Here is a 15552-nt window from a genome sequence, read left to right as displayed (position 1 = left end):
ATAGTTACCTTTAACATTTTGGCATATTTCTTTCCAGGGCTTTATGTGTATGTGTGTGTGATATATATATATATTTTTTTTTCCTCCACAAACTTATCTTTAGAAGCTACCATATCATGAGCACGTTCCCATGTTGTAAACATATATAATTACAGACAATATTCATCTTTATGTGTATATCATAATTTAATTGTTCTTAAATTGTTTTATGACATATGTTTCCACTTCTTACTATTGACATGATAAAAATCTTTATGTAAACTTTTCAGTATTTTAGATTATTCCGTTCTTTTTTTTTTATTATTTTTATTTTTCCTTTTTCTCCCCAAAGCCTCCTGTACATACTTGTGTATTTTTAGTTGTGGGTCCTTCTAGTTGTGGCATGTGGGACGCCGCCTCAGCATGGCCTGACGAGCCGTGCCATGTCCTTGCCCAGGATCCGAACTGGCGATACCCTGAGCCACTGAAGCGGAGCGTGCAAACCCAGCCACTCGGCCATGGGGCCGGCCCTCGATTATTTCTTTAAGATAGATTGCTAGATCATAAGATATTTAGAGTTTTAAGACTGGAGACATGTTGCCACATTGCTCTTTAGAAAGGTGCTAAGTTGTTATACTCACACCAGCGTAAAAGAGAAAATACACTGGACAGTTTGAGTTACAGAAGCATAGTCTCCTAAATTATCTTGAGTTATAGGTAGTTTAAGAGAAAAGAGAAAGAGATTTCATACATATCCAGAAAATAAAACGTTAATAAAGCAACAGCATTCCAAGCAAAACCCACAGTCATCCTTCGTCAGTTCATTCAGGCTTATCCGGTTTTCATTCTCGTTGATGTTCAGTTAGCAGTCTCATGCATCCATCTTCTTGACTAGAGTTCTAGAAATCCTGACTCAGTCCCCTGGTATAACCTCAGAGTTGTTTAAACACGCCATCAGAAGCCTGTCCCCAAAAGCACCCAGCAGAGTCCCTCCCCACGGCCTCTGAGACAGCCCTTCTCTGTGGAGGACAGCGGCTGGCTGCAGGTGCTCTCAGGGGAGCAGCAGAGTAAAAGCAAACGGGTCTGTAGGGGATGGAAAACTTAAGGTGTCTCTGGTTAATTTATCACTTGTAGCTTTCAAAAAGGGAATATCTGTTGAGGATTCCTTACAAGATTAAGGCAATAGATAAGAAAATTCGGTTGTTTCTGTAACATGCAAAACAAGATAAAAGCCAGTCCAAAATTTTTTTAGACACAGCATTTATAAACAGTGATTAGCTCTATTGTCAAGAAAGAGTGGATATTGTGTCTAATTTATGAAAATGAAGAACACACAATCTTTATAGAGAAAAAAGATTTTCAAATGTAACATATAATAGTCCTGATATAATATATCAAGAATATACCAAACATGTAGTTAGAATATACCAAGAATATATGAAGGATGTGAAGTAAAGAGATTCTGTAAGTCTGGAGTAGGTCCTAAACATCTGTGGATGTTAATAAAACTCCATAGGTAGGTGACGTGAATCTCCAGTTGAGAACCACTGGCTTAGAAGATCCTAGATTCAAATGAAAGAAGTTGCAACCGAGTAAGCGTGGAGCAAACATAACTGAAGTATGCCTGAGAACACTGTGCTTTTGTCTAATATCAAGCAAAGTGGTTCCAGCACTCTGATAAACAGAAGTGTCATGGACAGTGAGGGTATTGACAGTTCTCTACGAACTTCCTATACAGCAAACCATTCCTGAAATAGTTACCACATCTTACCCACAAATTTGACGTGGGAAGGCTAAGCCTCTCCTCTGATTTGATTAAGTCATCAATAGTAACGCATCAGATACACTTAATTGTTTCTAGCACCTCTCATTTGACAGGGTGAAAGAACAAATCCTTTGTAATTTTCCAGTGGCCCTCTGGGAAGTCTTAAAGACAGTTTTAGGTATAAAAGATACCATTTAGGATTTGAGTTGGGGAAGGCAAAATATCAAAAGTTGTCAGGAGATTTGAACGCTTAAGGATAGGATCATGGACTACCAAGAAATAATACTTGGATATATATTTAACCAAAGCGACAATAAAGGTTCTAAAAGTAAACATGGAGGGGAGTGTAATGTGATTGTAAAGAACCTTTCCTGGATGAGAAACTTGTTTCTTAAATAATGAAGGACATAACATTCCGGCTATTGCAGTGTGGAAAACGTTCATTAATGGAGAATGTCTCAAAGAGGAAGGAGAAAACTTGCTTTATGAAACATGGGAATCGTGGAGGAAGACAGGGGTGGGTCTTGTCTCATAACATGCGAGGACATGGCAGCCCTGTAGGTTAGCCACTGCTTGGAAGACAGAAAGGTGGGGGGATTTCTTACTCATTGCTCTCTTCCAGGACCACAGGGCTCAGATAAAATTCAGCAGTTATCCCAAGCGATGTGTGTAAGTGCCCAGCTGATTGTGTCCTCTGGAATGTTGAGTATCTTCATTTGTATCAAATAGTTTGAAGTAGGTTATTTAATTGTGAATATCTGGACGTAATCCTTATGAAAATCTGTAAAGAAAGTTTTCTCTTTTAAAAATTGCTTTGGTTCCTGTTTATTTTAGTGCTTTTGCTCTTGAATAGACTTAATTTCTAGCTGTCTTATGCTCATTTAACTTCTTGAAATCGAGCTTTTAAAGAGTAATATTTTAGCAAATATAAGACACCACTGATTGTAAGATGCAGTATAATTTTATATATCACTAAGGAAAGAATACTGCAATTAAACTATGACGCAATGCTTTTTATATCAGTTATAGGAAACGGTGCAATGTCAGAGGTGTTAAAATGTGGGAAAAATGTGCATTTTAAAGTCAGTGAAATATGAGAAAGCCTTGACCCTTGCTGTTTTTAAACTTAATGTGATTCTATATGTGATATATAGGAAGCTGCTGACTTCCTCCACGTAACCTGTTCAGTTTATGAAGAGTGAAAAGAAAGTGGACGGTTGAAAGTGGGATAGGGTAGAAAGAAAGTGGGATGGAAGCGTTGTATTACATAATGTTTTGCATTATCTGGGTCTACCAGTAGGAACCTCTGTTTGGCAACTGCATACTGACTTCCATTGAATATTTTCTGATATTTCTATTCCAGGAAGCCGTTTGTGATCTTAATTAATTTAACCAGTCCTTTGTTGGACTTTTAGGGTGTTTCCATTTCTTTTTCTATTATAAACAACATTGTTATGAGCATTCTTTTCAGCTCAATCTTTATGTATATCCAAGATGTCTTATTAGAATAAAATCTTGGAAATGTAATTGCTATATCAAAGAGTTATGCATCTATATATACTTAGTTATAATCTGTTATTCTTTAAGTACGGAATTTTACATACTGAATTTGTATATATAAGAGAGGCAACTGTACAAACTGTGGACAGAATTTGATAATACAGAGATGGAAGAGAGAGGCCAGTTCACCAATTAGGCAGGACCCTGTAGGTTCCTTTCAGGTTTTTTTATTTTAAATTTTTGTGTAATATTTATTGGTGTATAATGTAACACAGACATTTGTTTATATATGAAATGTGTAGCCTGATAAATTATCCAAAAGTGAATGTACCCTTATAAAGATCACCAAGTGGAGAAATGGAACATGGGCAGCATCCTAGAAATCCCTTCCTGCCCCACACGGTCACGGCCCCACCTCTCCTCAGCGCCCTGACACTTACTGGTATTTTACATCTTTCTTGCAACATGATGTGTGTGAGATTCATTTATGTTGTTTTGGGTGGTAGTGGTTCTTCTTGTTGCTGTAAAATAGTCGGTTGTGTAAATGTATTACAGTGTATTTATTCATTCAGGGTTTTTTCCCTATAGTAACTATTTTTAAGGGTACTGTTCAGTAGTGTTTAAGTACATTCATTCACACTTTTGTGCACCAAGTCTCCGGAACTCTCTTCATCTTGCAAAACTGAGACTCTGCTCATTAAATAACAACTCATCCTCCGTCCCCCAGCCCCTACCACCCCCATTCTACTTTCCAGAGTCTCTGAATTTGCCTGGTCTAGGTGCCTCATGTGTATGGAATCATCAGTATTTGTCTTTTTTGTGACTGACTGCCTTCACTTAGCAGAATGTCCTCAAGCTTCATTTATGTTACAGCATGTGTCAGAATTTCCTTTTTAAGGCTGAATAATACTCCATTGTATGTATATACTGCATTTTGTTTATCCATTCATCTGTCCATGAACACTTGGGCTGCTTCCATCTTTTGGAGTGTGCATAATTTTAAAGATCTTTCATTTCTGCTGCCAAATACTCTTCAGAAAATTTGTGCCAGTTTTCATGAGGAAAATATAGCTTTATTCTTGCCATTACAATGATAATTTTTAAGTCTTTGCCAGTGTTTTGGTTACTTGTGAGGTTGAACTCTGTCTTGTGTCATTTAGTTACTTACGTTTCTTCCTATTGTGTTTTAAAAATTGTTCATGTATCTTTCTTCTTCTCTTGACTGTGAACTACTTGAGGGTAGTGACTGTCATCTCAGATGTCCTGTTCGTCTGTGAAGTGCCTAGGACTGTGTCTACCACATGAGATGCCTAGGGTTCGTAAATAAATGAATACGTTTGTTTGGGGATAAGACTCATAAGACTGTATCCTTACAATATTTTTTGTTTTGTTATAACCTATTTTAAAAATATTTCTTAAAGTAGTTGCTTAGTAAATAGTCTCAAGTAGTATTTGATAGCTGGACTCAAGTAGCATTTGATTAGAAATTATCTCTGTTTTAAGCTTTTTTCTTGTTCTACATTTCTTAGGTTAAAACAGTATGTATTTTTTTCCTCAGATAGGCAGCCTTAAAAAGTTCAGTATAAATAAAAGTCATGTTGATGCATTAAATTTTTCTTTGCTATTTAGTCCTTAGCCCATATGCGTTACGTGTGCGCTGGCCTACCCCTTATTTTCTTTTCAGTAGAGCAGATAAGCTTGACAGTACTTGTTAAGCCTCCGTTTAGGATCAAATCACTGATCCCTTTGCTGTACCTGCTATCATTAACCCTTGTTAAATGCTCAAACACTAACAGTTTGATTGTCTGGAAAGTTTGAAAAAGGGCTTACCCTGCCACGTGTCAGGTCTGATAGAAAGCGTTTTAAGCAGCTTTGAATTCACTGCTCTGGAACTCTCGGGTTAGGGGTCCTTGAAGGCCGTGAGCCTGTTCTTCCATGTGGCTTTGGTTGTGCTTTTTGTGCCTCTTTCCCCTCGGGATTGTTTGGAGGGGAGGATCCTTAGAGCATCGGAAGAGCTGCCAGAGGGAGAGCTCCGACGCTCTGGTGCTTCTGCTGACACAGTTCCCTGGGGCGTAACTCTAGAGATGCTTGTGGGCGAGTGATGAGCGAAGAGGACAACAGAGAGGGTGAGTGTGGGCTGCAGGAGCCAGAGGTCCAGAGAAGGAAGAGGAGGCGGCAGAAAACAGGCTTTCTTACTCAGGGGAACCCGCTTGTCCTGATGGGCTCCTAAAAGCAAAGACTTACAAAGATTTTGAAAGTAAAATGCTTTTAAGGTCAGTTTCTCTGGTGCATGAATCAAGTCGACTCCTTTAACGAGAGGTTCCCAAAGTAAAATGGTAGCAGCCGTGTATTGGTTCCCTTTAAGTACCCCCATCCCCCATCGCACCGTTAATTTTGGATATCATGTCTTGAACTAAAATAATTAATTTAGAAACTGTTTAGTGATACTCATTAATCTGAAGAGGTAGGACCTCAGAAATAAATCGGGGAAAAATACTTCTGGAAACATCAGAAACATTTGCCATGAAGCTTCAGCCCGAACAGTGAGCTTTTACTTTGTAAAAGATGCCCTTAGAGTTTTACTTGCCTCTTTGAATACCTAGGTGTTCTTTAACAGAAAACCAAAAGGAATATGTGTGTACTGAGGAATGGTTACTAAAAATGGAGAGTCAGTAGCCTGATTATGTGAATGAAATTAGAAGTTGAGATGGCTCACTTCTTCATCCCATCTTACCCATTAAACCTCCTGTACCATTTAGTCATTTCCCTTGCAGGCTCACTCGTGTATGAAGTGCCTACTGTGTGTTAGGCAGTGCTGCGCCAAGACCATGGACTGCAGTGGTGGGTGAAATAGACCTGGGCTCTGCTTAGTTACCAGGCCCTCGGAGAGCTTTGATAAGGCCCTCGGAGCTTTCTGAGTTGGAGATCTCCCCACCCTCAGATTTAGCTAGAATTAGGGAGGCCATGAATTTCAGTTAAAGTCACATTTGTGAAGAGACCTCATACTGAATCCCTATATACATTTGCCACTCAACAGTAGCAGAATTTGAGGCACCTTTAAGCTTGAGGTCCAGGCCAAGTAGACCTGCTGAGCCCCTTCCCTTCTCGAATATAGTTTTCATCCACACTGAATATCTTCCCAGTTCCTGAACATGCTGTCGTCATTCTCAGTTTCTTGCCTTTGTGTAGATTGGTGCCTGTATGTCAGCTGCCCTTTCCTCTCTATTCTATTGGAGTCATTTCAAATGGTACTTATCTTATGAATATTCCTGTATTCCCCCAGGCAGATAGTACTTTTATTATATATAAGCGTGATATAAAAGATTCCCTGCCTCCAAGGAAATTATAATCTAGTTAAGGACAAGAGATAAGGTAATGGAAACTTTCTAATTCATGGTCTGGTACAGAAATGGTAATAAATTTACGTGTGTCATCTGCCTGTGTGCTATCATTCAAGTGGTGTAATATGTTTTCTGTAAAGATTACAATGAACTTGTAAAATAGATGGGCATTTTCAAATGAGGAGAGTGAATCTTTAAGAAGTGTGTTAGTTTAGAATACCTGCAGCCAGGACTCGGGTATATTTGTTATACTTCAGAGTCTATGAATCTCTATTTCGTATGCTGTCTCCTCAGGCATAAATGTGAAAGGACGTGGTGAAGGATTTAAATAATAGTTTATTATATCAATATGAGATATCACAAGAATGATTAATTGCTAAGTAAATTATACAGGGGTGAGAAAAGGTCATTTTAGGCTAAGGTGGGCATGAAATATTATCTGAACATATTGTGAGCATTTGCCGGGTTAGTAAAAATATGAAAACGTCCTTTTTCAGTGCTGCATCGTACTCGGTTTTGTGGTTGTATTGTGGATGACTTAAGTTATTCCCAGGTTCTCACTGTTCGGATGGCACTGCTGTGGACCTCTTGGTGCACAGCTCTGTCTGCTTTTGTAAAATCATTTCCTCAACATAGAATTCGAGAGGAGTTTGAACACTTTTAAGAGTTTTACTATCTAATATTAAACTTTTCCTTCTGGAAAGATTGTACAAAATGTAGAGGCCGTGAATAGCGCTTACCTTACTATACTCTTTCTGGCTTTGAGTGTTACAGAAAGTCTTTGCTAATGAAATAGGCCAGAGAGAGTTATCTTGTTCTAATTTGAGTGTCTGGTTACTAGCATAGGTGGAACCATTTTCATGTTTTATTACTATTTAAATATATTTTGTGAATTACCTTTTTGTATTCTTTGCTTATTTTCCTCTTGATATCTTAGGGTTTTTCTTGGCAGTTTTAAATAAAGCTTTTATACATTAAGGACAATTTTTTTTCTCCAGCTTAACTTTTTTTTTTTTTTGAGGAACATTAGCCCTGAGCTAACTGCTGCCAGTCCTCCTCTTTTTGCTGAGGAAGACTGGCCCTGAGCTAACATCTGTGCCCATCTTCCTCTACTTTGTATGTGGGACGCCTGCCACAGCGTGGCTTGACAAGCAGTACATAGGTCCACACCCAGGATCTGAACCAGTGAACCCCGGGCCACCAAAGTAGAAGGTGTGAACTTGACCAGTGTGCCACCGGGCCTGCCCCTAAATAATTTCCTTTAAATTTTCTTCCATTTCTTTAAAGCTAGAAAGTCCAACACACGAAATTAAGGGAAAATGATGTCAGGCCCATTTTCTAAAAAAATACCATAAAATACATTTGCTATGGTATTTTATGGAAAAATGGTATAGCTTACATATACTGTAAGCGATAAAAGATATATCTCCTTTTCGCTCATTCACCAAACCGTTGTGTCCATGTTTACTTAAAACCTTTTTCTCTAGAAGGTTTTGCCTTTATTGAATTTAGCGAAAGCCTTGATTATGAATCATTTAAATTAACCATGTGACTAAGTTATGGTTAGTTTGTTTTAATTAACCACTTTAATTAAAGTGTGGAGAGTGTGGAGGTTAGTGTCATTCCAAACATGAAACAACAGCGTATTACAAAAGATTGAAAATTACTCTTATTTGGTTAACTTCTTGAAACTTATGTGATTTTTAAGTCAGTTTCTTGTAAAGCTAGTGTACCTGGTTGGGAAGGGGGTTGTCTCTGTTCCGTGTGGAGTGGAAGCGACCTTTTAGCTGGGGCATCGATTTTGAATAAGCTGTGCATCTGACGCTTTTATCCTTTGAGTATCTAATGTATGTTGGGACGAGGTATTTTGGAAAGAACCCTCCTAAATGTCTGGTAAATATTGTCTGAGTCAGTGCTGCTTAACCTTTTTTGGTTTGTAAACTGCATTTGAGAATCTGTTGAAAACTATGGATTCTTAACTCTGAAAAATGTATGTGATAAAAATTTGTATTCAGTTTCAGGGCACTCGTAGTGCCCATGATTGAGGTATAAAGTAATATAGTTTTGATACTTTAACTATTTTTTACATTCCCTATATTTTGTACATGTGGCATTTAATTATATACTGTGAGACATTTCTTTTCTGAAACTGTATGTGGGGTTTATATTTGGAAAACACAGGATTTTAGGCTTCACATTTCCAGTAAATTTCACATTGGCCTTATTTATTCAACTATGATTACCAATTATGTTCTTAGCGAAGAAAACTATAAAATTAAAAACAGGAGCTTTTATTTTTTCTTCTAAAATTTTTTAAGATCCATTTAAGATTTTTCCCAGTTTATGTAGTTTTTAATTAGAAGAAAGTTATATTTTTCATGGGACAAACTTTATTTGTGTGTGTATCTTCAACTACATCTTTGATGTTGGGTAGTGTTTTAGTTTGTAGATGTCAACTTGCCATTTTTAAGGATTTCATAATTTGTAAAGGCGTTGTTCCTCTCAAGTGAACAATTCTCTTTCTCTTTTGGGTCCCGGCAGGTGAATTGGTCTTGTTTATTGGAGTGGTGTAGACAGAATAGCTGTCTAGGGTGACTTCAAGACCGAATAGTTGAGAAGTCTAGTGTGTGAAGAAGTCAAAGTAGTGTTAGAAAGTTGTGTATGTCTGTGTGCCTGTCTGCTGGGGTAAGGTGATGTGGTAGAGGCTTTGACGAGAAAGGCAGGTCCACTCCTGCCCCTCCCCTGCCTCGTGCCCTTCATGGCGGCACCTTCCTGTCAGGACGAAGGGCACGGCGTCATCGGACCACCGCCCTCTCCTTTGGGTGCTCTTGCTCACTCTGCCCGCTCCGCTCTGGGCCATCATGGTCATCGGACCACCTCCCGCTCCTTTGGGTGCTCTTGCTCACTCTGCCCTCTCCGCTCTGGGCCATCATGGTCATCGGACCACTGCCCGCTCCTTTGGGTGCTCTCGCTCACTCTGCCCGCTCCGCTCTGGGCCATCATGGCCTTTCAGTTTCTCAGATGAGTCGTGTGCTCTTCTGTCTCAGATGCTTTCCACGTGCTGTTCCTTCTGTCTCAGCCACTTTTCCCTTCCCTCTTCCAGTCAGTGCCTTCAGAGCTTTGAGTCTCTGTTTAAATGTTCCTTCTTTGAAGTCTTCTTTGTTATCTTCCTCCCTATTCTCCAGTCTTCTTTTCAACTGTAAATAAATAAATCATTAGAATAGTGATCCAAGAAACAAAAAACTGAAAGTGAATAAAATAAAATAACATACATTTAAAGATTTGATAGCGTCTTCTATCTCATCTCTTAGACAAAATCCTGTTCTCAATGAAAAAAGTTAATTGTTAATTCAGAATTACTCTAGGGGTAGTTTATGCTCTTTTTTAGACATAAGCACACACAGATTTACATGAAATGAACAGAAACACCAGGAGCCTGATCTGATGAATGCTCTCTTGGAGGAACAGTAAATTGGCGTTCCAGCGAAGGCAGGGCGTTGTTCTTATCCTTGGTGGGGAGGTGAGTAGTTACCTAAACGAGAGAGGATTTGGATTAGATCTTTGATTGGATATGCAGAAATAAGTGGGCGAAGCAAAATCCTCACTTTTTTTCCTTTCTTAAATTGTAGCCAAGCTATGTCTCCCCAGACCTGAGTTTAGATTCAGGGTCTCATCCAGGCTAACACCTTCATTTATAGGTGAGGAAATTTAGACTTAGAGTGGTTAAAAGGTTTCACCAAAGATGTGAGCCCTAGAGCTGACCAGAGACCTAGATCTCTGAACTGTCCCCCAAGCTTTTTCTCCAGCCCGTAGGGACGTCTTTCCACAGGGGGGGCAGTCCTCCGTGCCTCCCACTGGGAGAGGACAGGCATCCCAGTGACTTGAGAGCAAGTGGTGGGCCGAGGGTGGGAGGGCCTGGGCCTTGGGGTGACACCAGGACTCCAGTTCTGGCCCGGACACTTTCCAGTGGAGCGGACAAGTTCCCTTTACAACTCTTCCTGTTCTGAAACACAGTGATTGTGATAGTACCTGCGGGGGTCATTGGGAAGATTACATTGGATGACATTTGTAAAGTGCCTAATTGAGTGCCTAGTATGTAATACGTATTTGATAATGAATACCTCTCATAATCAATGAGAATTGACCTTCTGGGCAAAAATCCTTTCCTAAAATGGTGCCATAAAGCTCTGGCGAGGATTCAGTGAGATTATACATGATATTTAGCATAGTGCCTGGCAGATGGTCAGTACTCAGTACCTAAAGGTAGCAATTATACTGTTAGAATGAAAATTTTTTATTACTGTGTAACAAATTGTACAGCTGATTAGAAATGTAGGTGGAAATCTGACACATATCCCAGTTTTGGAAGGGCCGATTTTAAATGGCATTTCTTCACCTACCACTTACATTTTTTTTACAGCCACAATCATTAGTTATATTGATTAAAAAAATTGCTTAATTTTATAATTAATGTTATATTTTTCATTTAGTCCTGGCTCTTAGTCTTTAATACTTGTACAGTAGCACCAAATTTATTCACCATTGTCCTGGAACTATTCCATATAATGTAATTAAATTAATTAATTTTAAAATAAACTTTTAATTTTAGAATAGTTTAGATTTAGAGACAATTGCAAAGATAGTACAGAAAATTTCCGTATATCCTGTGCCCAGTTTCTACTATAGTGAAGTTTTACATTACTATGTACATTTGTCACAACTAATGAACCAGTGTTGACACATTATTTACTAACCGCTGTACTTTCTTCAGATTTCATTCATTTTCCCCTAATGCTCTTTTCCTGTTCCTGGATCCCATCCAGGACACCACATTACATTTAGTCATCATGTCTCCTCAGCCGCTTCTTGGCTGTTGCTGTTTCTCAGACTTGGCTGTTTTTGATGACTTCAACAGTTTTAAAGAGTACCAGTCAGGTATTTTTTAGACTGTTCCTCAGTTCGGGTTTGTCTGGTGTTTCTATCAAGGTTTGATTGGAGTTAGGGGTTTGGGCAGACGACCACAGAGGTGAAATGCCCTCTGGTCTCATCGGGGCACATTACCATGATGGTGTTCACCTGGATCACCTGGTGGCGGCCAGTACGGAGTTTGCCAGGGTTCTGCCCGTAAGGTTGCTTTTCGGCTCTAGCTTTCCATAAAAGTGCGGCCCACACTTCGGTGGTGGGGAGCCAAACTCTACCTCCTTGAGAGGTAGTGTCTACATAAATTGTTTGGACTTTTTCTATCCAGGAGATTTGTCTCTACTCCCATTTATTGATTTAGTGATGATTTATATCAGTGTGGACTCGCAGATTTATGGTTGTAATCCAGGACTGTGTCATTTGTTTTCTTGCGGAGATTGTTCCAGCTTTGGCCAATGGCACTTCTTTCACTTGGCTGCGGGGTCCTTTTACTGTGCTCCCATTGGTTTGTTGTTGTTTTTTGAGCACTTCCTCACTTGCTGGCACTACAAGATGCTTCAGGCTCATGTTACAGCTTCCTTGCCCCAGTCCTGCACCAGCCATTTCTCCAAGGCGTCCCGGTTCTTTTACTGGAGTGTGGCATTGGACACCAAGATCTGGTTCCTGGATAAAAGAGCTCTTTCTGTGCTACTGTCAGTGCAGAGGTGAGAGATTTAATGTCCAAATCGTCCTAATTGCTTTTGTCACTTTTCTTTCCGTTTTCCTTCGCTCAAATCCCTGGGAGAAATACAGAATATGCTTATGTTTCCTAGATTTACCCCCCTAGCAGTTGGAGTTCATCTTCTGAAAGTGTATGTGTGTCATAGGGCATATTTACAGTTAACTATTTTTAAAATCCAAGTTAGGAAAAAGGTAACTTGAGCTAAGGAGATTCAGACAGCTCCTCTCTTTCCTACAGAAAGTGGCTCTTCAGTTACTTGATTTCTACGAATGACAGGGAAGTGTAATTCATGATATAAATTTTTTTTCCACCAATAAACTCAGAATAAGGGAATTTAAAAAATATTCTCACTTGTAAGAAGAATGGGTGAGGGACATCATAATTAGATTTTACTTCCTTTAAAGTTTTAAACATTTTTCTTGTTTCTCTTTAGACTCTGTTTTGTGTGCACTTGGCAAAAAGACCCTTTGTTTGTTTTTTCATCCAGCTGTGATACAGTTTTTCATCTTCCACATTTCCCTGGCGTAGCCCCAAGTTCTCTTTAGTTAAGCCTAAACAACCTTTGAACGAATCGTCACTTTTATTTGATATTGCTTTTCTTTAAATATTTTTTTCATTGGCATTTTCATTGTAAAATGCATCCACCACGAGACTGAAGTGGCACTTATTTTCACTTCTTGTATTGAAAGGACACCCTCCACCTGTGTTCTCTGAGTCACTTCCCCTGTACAACCAGGTGTATCTGAGAAGGGTTTTCATTCTGTTTTGATTGTCTCCTTGCCAGTCTGTACACATATGATGGAGTATTGATTTGCAAAGCTTTGGCTAAAGATATAGATATAGATATACTCACACTTTTTGGATCTGGTAAAAATAAGAAGGCACACCTGAAAAATGTCTTATTCTTTGTGCTCTTGTTATTAAATACTCAACTGTTTGCAGCAGAATTGCAGAAATAAGGGAAATAATCACATTTGTCTTTCATCTGTCACTTCTCTCTCTCTCTTTTTTGTTCTAGCTCTTTTTGGATAGTGTTCTGGTTAAGCAGAGTGAAAGATAATAATATGAAGTCTTTAAAGCATTTTGTTGTATTTGTTTATATGATTTTATAAGAGTTTATTTTCTGAAAGCCTTCATCTGAAAATATTTTTTAGACAGCTTATAATTATTTTTATTTCTAATGATGAGCAAAGTTTATCTGTATGGGGTGATATTTTTTTTTTTATATATATTTGTTTTCTATCTTTATGTTTCTTATTTGTTCTACTTAGTTCAGGACAGATAAAGTATTCTTTGTATAAATCTATGAGTGAAATAAAAGACCTTTTTTTTGATGAGGAAGATTGACCCACAGCTAACATCTGTGGCACTCTTCCTCTATTTTTTATATGGAATGCCACCACAGCACGGCTTGATGAGCAGTGTATAGGTCCACACTTGGGATCCGAACCTGCCAACCTGGGGCCTCTGAAGCAGAGAGGGTGAACTTAACCACTACACCACTGGGCTGTCCCCTAAAAGACTTTTACCAGAAGCTCTAAGTCAGCAGGCCTTATCCACTCTGCCTATCCCTTTCCAAGACCTAGTCCTATCCATTCCTTCTGTAACACATCCTGACTGCTGCTCACAGCATCACGAATGCTTACTGCTCATAGGCTGCTCTCCAGAATGCCTGCGATTTTGTTCCCACTAACTGAACTATATGCTTATCAAGAGTTCCTGGTTTGTTCCTAAATCTATTGTACATTTTATTGTTAATTGCCAAGTTTAGTAAATTATTATACAAATATAGGAAATGTGAATGCAAAAGAGAATTGTAGTTTCTACATAAACTAATTAGGAATGCTTTGGAAATTCTCAAGATAGGTCACAAAAAGAAAATTGCTATCAAATTAGGTATAAGAGAGAACTGTTAAAGTTTAGAAAGGAAAATCATGAAAATCCAGAAGCATTCCTCCCCAGAAGTCTTAAAAGAGAGTGGGGATTGCAGATGCTGCACTTTGGTTGTGGTGTATGTGACGAAGTCGACTTGTGAATTCTCTCAGGGAGCCACACTAAGAGGCAAGGCTGTGGCCCTCATCACAGTAGGATTTAAACTCATTCTTGGGCTTAAAGTGAAAATAGAATGTTTCAGTTTTGTGTGTGTGAGAGTTATCTCTTACAATTTAACAAACCATACTAAATCTGAATGGCTTCAAATAAAAACCATTTTTTATCTGTTAACGATATTGAGTGGTTCTTCTGCTTCTCATGCTGTTGGCTTGGGCTCAGGGACAGCTAGAAGGTCCAAAATAGCCTTACTCACAGGCTGGCAAGTTCGTGCTGACTGTCAGCTGGGAGCTCAGCAAGACTTTGACCTAACTAGGTTCTCCTTCATGCAGCCTCCCTTCCTGGTTAGGGTGGGCTTCCAAGACCATGGCATCTCAGGGAGGTTGGACTGCTGACACGGCGGCTGGCTTCCCCGGGAGTACAGAGGTGGCCTTCTTAAGGTTCAGGCCCAGACCTCGCCCAGGGTCACTTTTGCTACATTCCATTGGTTAAAGCAGGTTACTGGGTCATCCCAGATTCAAGAGGAGGTAGTCACGCAAGGGTGTGAGTACTGGGAGGCCAGGTTCATGGAGGGCCTCCAAGAAAAGCCACCACGGATGTTTCCTTTCGTTATTTGCGTGTTTTATTTTTAATGTTTTTAGTATATATTTTTAAAATTAATGGCTAACCACAAGTCCCAGTGACATTTGATAAGAAGGCGTCCAATAAATGAAAGTGTTTACAAGCAAACTTATAATAATTTGATTAAGACGTATTCAAACTAGTAAGCATGGGGATGTAGGGATTTCAGCCCACATTATCTGATTCCCATCATTATTCCTTACACCATACTCCACTGCTGTCGTTGGGGTCCGTAGGTGGTCTTCTTGGCACCTAGGGGTACAGTATCACTTAAACAACTTTATTGTCAGAAAACAACAATCTTTAATTCTTGTAACTTTTAAAAAATTACATTCTTCAAATAATTAAATGCGACTATATTCTAGTAGAATTTAGGTAATGATTAAGTCTAAACTATCAAGGGTAAAATTATTTACCTCATAAATTCATTTATTCAGCAGATAGTTCTTGGGACATAATCCATACCGGGCGCTGTTCTAGACGCTGGGGAAACGGTGGTAAAGAAGACAGACAAGGTCTCTGCCCTCATGGAGCTTCAAGTCTACTTATGGGGGATAGTTTCTTGTTCATTTCCATAAGAAGTATTTTAAAAAATATCTGCTTCTGGGGGCTGACCCTGTGGTGTAGTGGTCAAGTTCACACGCTCTGCTTTGGCA

General features: G+C 39.1%; 1 protein-coding gene across 9 annotated transcripts in view; it reads left to right on the top strand.

Moving 5' to 3' along the window:
• Nucleotides 1-15552, top strand: part of MAP3K4 (mitogen-activated protein kinase kinase kinase 4) — a 138449-nt gene that overhangs the window by 45783 nt on the left and 77114 nt on the right. For 4 of the 9 annotated variants that reach the window (XM_070481140.1, XM_070481020.1, XM_070481083.1 and 1 more), the window contains exon 1: nt 12043-12209. The exons of the other annotated variants lie outside the window; for them this stretch is intronic. In XM_070481140.1, the coding sequence (XP_070337241.1) occupies nt 12058-12209 (152 nt within the window). In that variant the 5' untranslated portion in view covers nt 12043-12057. Of the gene's footprint in view, nt 1-12042; nt 12210-15552 lie in introns of those variants that run through there. 9 annotated transcript variants of the gene reach the window in all.

The sequence above is a fragment of the Equus asinus genome, chromosome 1 (genome assembly GCF_041296235.1).
Source record: "Equus asinus isolate D_3611 breed Donkey chromosome 1, EquAss-T2T_v2, whole genome shotgun sequence".
In the NCBI taxonomy this organism is placed as follows: Eukaryota; Metazoa; Chordata; class Mammalia; order Perissodactyla; family Equidae; genus Equus; species Equus asinus.
This window is presented reverse-complemented; position numbering and strand designations above follow the sequence as displayed.